The 9,034-nt window shown below is 43.5% G+C and overlaps 1 protein-coding gene across 5 annotated transcripts in view; it reads left to right on the top strand.

Moving 5' to 3' along the window:
- KIAA2012 (KIAA2012 ortholog) overlaps nt 1-9,034 on the top strand; it is a 126,098-nt gene that overhangs the window by 100,009 nt on the left and 17,055 nt on the right. For all 5 annotated transcript variants that reach the window (XM_019523504.1, XM_019523503.1, XM_019523502.1 and 2 more), the window contains 2 exons: nt 3,512-3,698; nt 5,696-5,828. In XM_019523504.1, the coding sequence (XP_019379049.1) occupies nt 3,512-3,698; nt 5,696-5,828 (320 nt within the window). The remainder of the gene's footprint in view (nt 1-3,511; nt 3,699-5,695; nt 5,829-9,034) is intronic.

Below are 9,034 nucleotides of genomic sequence, written 5' to 3'. Positions count from 1 at the left end.
CCCCAGCCCCAATCCCTCCCTCCCCACACCCCTTCCTTCCCCCTCTGCTCACCACAACAGACTTACCAGCTGGAGGCAGCTGTGTCCAGCGTGGTGAGAACTGCTGCCTGTTTAGTTTATGGCCAAATCTCCAAAGCGGCACTGAATCTTTGGATCCAATTTGGCTGAATTGAATCAGGACAGTGATTCAAATCTCTGAACCAAATCACTGTCCCTCTGAGTTGGCTGAATCTGAATCTGAAGCAAATACTTCCCACTTTGCACAGGCCTATTTTCCAGCTGCCACCCCACAATCACAGAGCAGGGTCTGGAAACTATCTTGGTTGGGGCAGGTCCCAGCCTTATGCCCCAATTGGGTATTCAAGGAATGGGGCTTGGAAAGTGCTGCAAGGATGGGGTAGATCCCAGTCCTCTGCCCAGCAAGCTAGCTGCCCCACCAGCAGATCAGGGCAGGGGGCTAAGACCTGACCCTCCCCAACAACTCTTTCCAAGTCCCCTGCTCCTGATTGGGGAGCCAGGGCCAGGAGCTTCCTGATGCCATGGCAGAGGGACATTGTCTGCACTCCAGCAGCAGGCAGCCCCCACCCAGGGACAGGGTGCAATGTCCCAGCCCTGGCCAGGAGACAGCTGTCTCCTGACCCAGTGCTCCCTACCAGCCCATGGGCTAGCACTCAGGGGGAGCGTAGAGTTTCCTCTGGTGGTGGCAAGGGCCCACTGAAGGACCCCAAAAAGTGGAAGCAGTTTGCTGCCATTAGCAGCAAACCTGCCCTTGCTTCCCTGCATGTGTTGACACCTGCTCGGGAGTGTTTACTCGCAAGTAAACTGCTTTCAGATCTAATGCATGTGTAGACACACTCAGAGACTATTAGATTGCTGCAGGGTTTGACAAGTGTTAGGGCGTGGTCTATGACTGTCCCATAACTAGTACTGGGAGAAAAGTAGAAGACTCCATTAAGTTTACCTCATATACAGATTTAATTTAACTCAGAAGTGCTTAGATAACAATTACTGGGTATTCTAGGCACCTGTCAACCCCAAATAGACAGATAATATTAAAGTTCAGGCAGTTTGATACCAAAGTAATAGGAGTCTTAGAAATTAGTGCTTCCAGAAAACAAAAATTTAACTGAAAAAAAAACAAACTTTTCAACATTGGCTTTCAAGCTGAACTGGAAAAAATGCCAGACCTTTGAAACTTTTTTCATGAAAAGGAGAAGAGGATAGAGGAGAGACATTTGTCCCAAAATAGTTCATGTGCTTACCTGGATATGGGAAACACAGAAATAGCCTCTACTCTACCTGCAGTAGATGGTACTGTTTAATGGCTCTTCCAGGCTATTGTGCCTTTGACTCAGAGCTGGGACATAAACCTGCATCTCCTACATCTCAGAGAAATGCCCCAGCTAGCTACTAGGTTTTTGGCTGTTTCTAGGTAGGTCTCTTTTCTGTTTTGACCAGAAATTCCATCCTATACCTTAGAAACCTTTTCAATGAAAGCTTTGTGAAAATCTGTTGATTTCCACAAAAATTTCAGTTTTAACAGATCAACATTTTCAAGTGCAACACATTGTGCTGATAGGTTCCTGACCAACTATATTAGAGCCAGAGGCATGGCAGGGCAGTTGCAATACACCAGGAAGCACCAGCCAGTAGTAACTATTTTTTTAGTGCCCCCCCACAAAGGCAGTGCCCAGGGCTGTTGCCCCCGTCTGTCCCCTCCCTACCTGATTATAGAGTTACCTAAGACACCAACATCCCTTACTCTTCTCTTGCTCTTAACCCTTTGCCTCTGGGACACTAATATATCATCCAAAGTTACACTAAAGCAAACTCTCTTGCTGTCAGACTGAAAAAAAGTGTTCCTCATAGATTTTTGGAGCTTTGGTTCACTCTTACCTTTATCCAAGTAACCAAGGTACAAACAGATCTTTGCATAATGAATATGCTTTGGAAATGTGTTTCTAAAGCTTTTGCAGTGAACTATCTTAAGAGGAGCTGTCTGAGAATTTTGAGACTTCCTGGCTCAGATGACTGTTCCCCTACTGTAGTGTAAGTTACAAGCATTGAGGTAGACTGCTGCTGCCTCCCCTTCTTTGGTATCCAGTTTCCTCTCTCCAGTCCACACAATATGCTGCAGCTAAAGTCAGATTCTTTGTCTAGATGCAGTCACTTGATTGACTTAAGACAGAACCACAGATTCTAGACAAACCTCACAAGTAAGAGAGAGCACACAAGAACAATGGGGGATTGTGCAGAAAATATGTCACTGGAACCTAACCAGAACCTTTGAGTAGTGCTATAAAAAGCTTAGTTTAAAAGCTGAATTCTTCAGTACATTCTGTCTGAATCATACAGCTCTGGTAATGCAAAGTGGCTATATTAGCAGTCTTAGCAGATCAGTTAAACCAGGTTTAGGGCTGTTTTGCATCACTTAAGTAGTGAAAAGCACATGGAGCCAACAATAAATCTGGTGTAAAAAGAAAAGGCTAGAGATACTTACTTAGCCTTTTGCCAAGAATCTAGATACATAAAAGTGCAGAGAAGGGGCAGTATTTCACTGCTCAGAGAAAAAAACCTCAAAAAGATTGCACTGCATGTATGTCAATGCAACATTATGGCTTGTCATTTTTCTGCTATGTATTTTCATCCCCGCCCTGCCCCCTCACCTTTGTAAAAAATATTTTTTAAACATGGAACATCTATGCTGAGCTGTAACTGTTACATCTGTTAGAAATGGTCATTAGTAATTTCTGTGACTGAAATGTGGAATTTGGTAAGTTTTGCTCAGAAAATGGACTGGATTCATGTGTCTTGAGTGAACCAGTGTGAGCGCGGAGAATCTTATTTATGAGACTCTAGGCAAAGTTTTAACTCTCCCTTAATTTGTTAATTCAGATATGTGCAGTATTACCTATCTGCAGGGTAGCCAAATGCATCACATACAATAAGGTTTTACAAACAAAATTCAGTATTCAGAAAATATATACAAAAACTTCTGTCACACAAATACTGTGAGGTTTTATGTGTCCTATTTATCAGAGGGGCTAAATACTTAAAACTACCACTGACTTCAGTGGAAGTTATGGGTGCATGGCACTTCTAAAAATGTCAGGCCATTAATGATTGTAAAATGCTCTGAGAACCTTTGATGATAAGTGTTACAGAAACACAGAATAATTTAATAATTATTATTTTATTATTAAATATGCAAGACACCTGCCAATGAGTTCTGGGATCTTTGTTGCAGCATGAGAGAAAATAGTATTTGCTTTCCTCAGTAATAAGGAGATGAGACCTCCAAGGAGAAAAGCAGCTACCTGCTGGGGCCATTACAATTACATGAGCTGTTCTTCATTATATGGCACTGACAAATTGCTATAAAGGGTTTCAGAGCTTACAAAGGAACAAAAGAGAAAAACCTCCAGCTTTTCCTACTCCAGTCTAAAGAGAGATCTTATCACTGAGATTCTGAAGCCTTTTGGTTGAGTTTATTTTAATGCTTCCCCACCAGCACCTCTAAGAGGGGTAGAGCCTCTGAATATGGAAACCAAATCGTGGGACCTCCCAGCCATGGGCTGATGCTAGAAGAGAAGGCTGGAGCAAGTGAGACTTATTCTGCAAAGCAACTTCTGACAGAGATAGAAGAGACAACCCTGCCAGAGGAGCCTGGTGAGCAAACCGCTGCCAGCTTCAGTGCTGTAAGTATCACAGGCCACTGTTCCAGTAGCAGAACGCATTGCACCATCCTCCTGGAATGGGTTTAAGAGAGTTAATGTGGTTAACCGTAGTTAATTATATGAGAACTAAATTACACATGCTGATTTCACCACTTACAACATAGCTGAGAAACAGACTGCAGTATGATAAGAAGTGGTCTCTGACTGGTGACACCAAGTAAGATCCTGATTTACACCCTGCAGAATGGAATCAGGAAAGCCAACCTAGCCCACTTCCAGATTATCTCCACTGTAAACAAAGGGCAAACAAGAAGAACTCGGACCTAGACTGTGGGGGGATTTGATAACAATCTTCAAATACCTGAAGGGTGATTATGAAAGAGGATGGAGGTAAACTATTCTCTGTGGCCGTAGGGGACAGGACTAGGAGCAAAGGCGTTAAACTGCCGCAAAGGAAATTTAGACTAGAGATTAGGAAGAATTTTCTCACTGTGAGGGTGATTGAGCATTGGAATAGGCTACCTAGATAGGATGTGACATTTCCTGTTTCTGGAAATTTTCAAGAGAATGTTAGACACACTCCTGGTTGGGCTGGCTTCCAGTCAGGGATGATCCTGCCTTGAGCAGGGGGCTGGACTAGAGCAGCATTTCTCAACCTGTGGGTTGTGACGCAAAAGTGGATTGCAAGAATATATGAAAGGGTCGTGAACAAACTTTAAAAATGGGCAAGGGCTGCTTGGGTTCCCCCATACTCCACACACACATTCCCTCCCCTACACACCCACCCTCTGCCCCACATACTGAGGGGCCTGGGGGTGGAGGCTATGGGTCAAGAGTGAGAGGCACTGGGTCAGGACTTGCCATTGATGTTTACAAATGGGTCCTGGTACAAAAAAAGTTGAGAACCACTGGATTAGAGGACCTCATGGAATCCCTCTTCCAGCCCCCCATAACCCAACACTAATGTCTAGGTGCACTGTCTGAGGCCAAGCAGCCTGGTTAAAATACTACAAAGAGAAACAAATGAGTGCTATGAACCAACATTCAAAAAAAAAAATTTCCATTTTTTCCATGCTGTCTCCAGTTGATTTAGGAAGCTGTTGAAAGATGGCAGAGTGATGTAAAACATCAGGGACAGAGTACCAGGAATGATGAAAGTTACTGATACTGGTGGAAATCACCCATGAGGAGGCTACTAGTGTAATGATGGGTGGGCAAGCAGGGCACAAGCCCTCAGCACTACTTAAGCGTTTGAGGGGGGGAGGGCAGAACCAGAATTAAGTTAGTGGTGCACCTCACTCACCCTCTCCCCTCTTCTCCCTCCCAATGCCCTGCACCTTCCTGCAGCAGCTCCAACAGCAAGGAAAGCAGAGAAGCGATGATGGCACCCAGATGGAGATTTTTTGCTGCTGGTGAAGATGGCACCTCCTTTTCTGACACCCAAAAACAGTGTCTCAACATGCATCTCAGGAGCAAAAAAGGAGGTGACATCCCCCCCAGCAGCAGCATAACTTTGGCTACTGCAGCATGTGCTGCTGCCACCTAGGGCACAGTACTAGCCAGTGTCACCTCTGGATGAGACTATTGAGAGAGTAAATTCATTTTTTCTGACAGAGTTTTCACCCAAATAATAAGTATATGGCTTTGCTTATAGCACTAGCAAGAAACAACTTGTGGTGGAACTGATTTTCCCCTAGATCCTACTGGGTGACTGTCAGCAGCACACAGGTAAAACTTACAGGGTAAGGCCATTTCTAAATTGGTTAAAGTGTGATTTTTTTTAAATAGTGATATAGGAAATCCCTTTATTTGGGATGCTCCAAGAACAACATATGTTATTGTTGCAGATGTAGTGAAGTACCAGCATCCCCACCAAAATTAAGGAAAGGGCATTTTTCTATGAAGTTGCTTTTTAAACAGGGTTTCCGAGGTAACTAATATGAGCTCCTAGGTATAAGAACTTTCATGTTTTATTTAGTTCATAAAAAGTAAATTCTTACCTTAAATTCTGTTTCCAGGATACAGAAGTTTCACAGAACAAACTCATGAAAACAGAGAGAAATAAGTTCCTGAAGGTGAATCCAGAATCCGCTACAGGGAAAGAGAGTAGTAACAAAGATAAACACTACATCAGAGAAGAATTTGTTGTGGGTAAGTATGTAAGAACACACTGGCATTGATACACAAAACTCTTCTTTAACTTGCTTTCCTCACACCCACAGATTAACAGTTATATCAATGGGAGATGTAATAGAAGTATTACCAGGAGAGTATCAGAAGATCAAAAGTCCAAGAGAAATTCTGGCATTCAGCTTTTAGTTTTAAACATATGATCAGCTTGTATTAATTTACTTTGTTATTTAGCCTGGAATCAAATATGGGCAGTAGTTAGTGTAGTAGTACATGGATACATTGTAATTATGCTTGCCTAGAAGGAAAATCTGTCCTTTTGCCAGTAAGTAAAAATTTTATGTAGTTATATGAATAGGCAGGGTTTGTAACTAAGTTTTTTCCTCTAAAAATAATTTGGGTGAAGCAGAAAATAACCCCAAAACAAAAACTCAACATGTGACATGTACACATATAGCAACAGGCATTTTGTTTTGATTTTGTTTTATTGCTTGCTTGTTTTCCAGTAGCACTTAAAAGCCAAGGGCCCTATTTTTCCTGGAACCATTTGAACTCATTTAGAAACTGACCTTGCGCCTTAACAGACATAAAACACAGCACGATTCAAGTCGATTCGATGAACTGACTTGTCTAAAGCTAACCAGGGGTGTGTACACGCATACTAACTTTCTGACAGCTAAGCCGACTTAACTTTTTTAAGTTAACTTAACTGTCAGAGCATACACACACACATGTGAAGCACTTAAATGTGATGCAAGATAATGCACCTCTGAGGTATATTGAGTTGTATTAGTTAAGTTGACATAACTCACAAGATGGCTACCATCATGTCAAGGAGCTGTATATGTGTATGTTCCGAGAAGCTTAACTTAAGTCAATTTAGTTAAGTTGACTTAAAGTCACCTTATTTTAAGTTGACTTAGTATGTGTGCGTGCACCCCGGCAGGTCATTGGCAGAGCTGGACATAGAACTCAGGATCCCAGAGATTCTGTCCAATGTCCTATCCACCAGATCACACTGCTTTCTGACATCTATCCACACCAAAAGAGAACACGCCTGAAAAACAACACCTCCTGTAACACTTTACCTAGAGAAGTAGAGCCACAAATTTATCCTGAGAAGAAGAGGGAGAGGAGAGGAGGGAAAAACCTAAATCCAGCTCTGTGTTTTGCATGAAGATTGTCATTAAGTTACAGTTGGCTGTCTCAAAATCTAGAAGACTTTGTGGACATTCACCTAATCATTGCTAGAGCTAGCTTAATTTTTAAAGGAATTGTATTAGTCAAAGAAAGGTATCATGTTTGGGGTGTTTAATAGGGGTGTGCAAAATGGGCCGTATTCGATTCAAATTTAGCCCAAATCAGGGACACTGATTCAGTTCATTGATTCAGATCACTGTCCTTAATTGTATTCGGCTGAATCTGAAGATTTGATGCTTATTCAGAGAAGCAGTGATTTGGCCATAGACACAGCTTTAAATGTTTTTTCTACATACTTCAAGGTACCATGCACAGCTCATGAATGCTAAAATGGTGGGGGGGTTGGAGCATACCCCACAGGAGTTGTGGGGGTGGGGCCTGCATGCTCAGTGGTGAACCCAGAAGTGGACTGAAAGTGCTTCTGGTCCACTTCCAGGTCCACTGGGGAGCACGCAGGGCCCCCCACCCCCATGCTCCCCGGCTCGGCAATCAACCATGGGGGGACCCCGGGTGTCCCCCAGACCCAAGAGACACTAGTCACCAAGACAGGTGGGTGTGGTGGGGTCCCCCAGAGCACTTTCCAGCAGACCCAGAAGCGGACCGGAAGTCCTTCTGTTCCACTTCCGGGTCTGCCACTGACCACACTGGGGAACCCTCTGCACTCCTGTGGGACACTCTATGCACCCCAGCATCGCAGTGATCATGAGCCATCTGCTACTTTGAGGTATGTAGAAAAAACATTTAAAGCTGTATCTATGTCCGAATCACCAAATCTCTCCGAATCAATTCGGAGGTTTCCAATTTGATTCGGAGAGATTAACGGGTCTCCTGATTTGATTTGGATTCAGAGATTTGGCCACCAAATTAGGCCAAATCTCTGCCAAATCAAATCAGCAACTGAAGCGTCTCACAGCCCTAGTGTTTAACTTAAGCTAAGCAGGAACCAAGACAGACCAAAAAAAAGGGCAAAAGCACCAAACTCTTATTTTTGGATTCACCAAATTCTCTGGATAAGCAATTTTATTTTCATGCTTAGAATAAGCATTATTTGATAAAATTATTATGCCTAATATTTCTACTATGTTCTCCAACTTCAATGTTTATTACCCATCACAAATATGCTGTAACTACCACAATTATGGTATCAATAGAAGGAACGGATTTACCTCTGTATTTAGGTACTCAGACAGTGGGTGATAGATGTTGTTGTATATGTCTATACAGCTACCTACAGTGTTAGTGATGTACCACTGCAAATGTGTCAGGTGTTTTTAAGCCTTCCCAGAGGCATTAGGTGTTGGTTACAGCAAGCAAGGGACTTCAACTGGGGTGTGCAGATTCTTCTGTTAGGAACAAAGAGGTTTCAGGCTAGAGGGTCTTTTCCCTCCACTCAGGGTCAAATATTCACAAAATGATCACAATATTTGAGGTCAGGAAGGAATTTTACCCCATGGTCAGGTTCATGTGGACTGTGGAAGGTTTTGCCTTCCCCTGTAATGTGGGACATGGTCCTCTACCAGGGACCTCTTGAGCATATATTGACAACATTTTATAAAAGCAGGACCCTGGCTGCCATAGTTCCCCAGCTTTACCTGTGGCAGGTGAGGGTGTTAAGTCTATGTTGTGTCAGGGTTGATGGTATTCTCATGTAGAGTTTAGATTATGGTTGTATGGGATATTTTTGATAGGGATGATGCTGGCTCAGGCAAGGAGTTGAACTAAATTACCTCTAGAGGTCTCTTCCAGCTCTGCTTCTCTATGGGTGTGTCTACACATATGTTAGATCCGGGAGCAGTTTACTGAGTAAACTACTCGCGAAAAACACTCCTGGGCAGGCACCTACACATGTCGGGACGCGGAAACAGATTTGCTGCTAATAGTGGGAGCAAACTGCTCCTGCTTCCTGGGGCCCTGCAATGGGCCTCTGCCACCACCAGGGGGAGCTTTAGGCTTCCCCCAAGTGCTGGCCCAGGGAGCACTGGGCCAGGAGATAGCTGCCTCCTGGCCAGGCCTGGGACATTTCTCTA

This window comes from Gavialis gangeticus, unplaced genomic scaffold (genome assembly GCF_001723915.1).
Source record: "Gavialis gangeticus isolate Ggan-Ray unplaced genomic scaffold, GavGan_comp1, whole genome shotgun sequence".
Classification (NCBI taxonomy): Eukaryota; Metazoa; Chordata; order Crocodylia; family Gavialidae; genus Gavialis; species Gavialis gangeticus.
The sequence above is the reverse complement of the archived record's forward strand: the minus strand, read 5'-3'. Positions and strand labels throughout refer to the sequence as shown.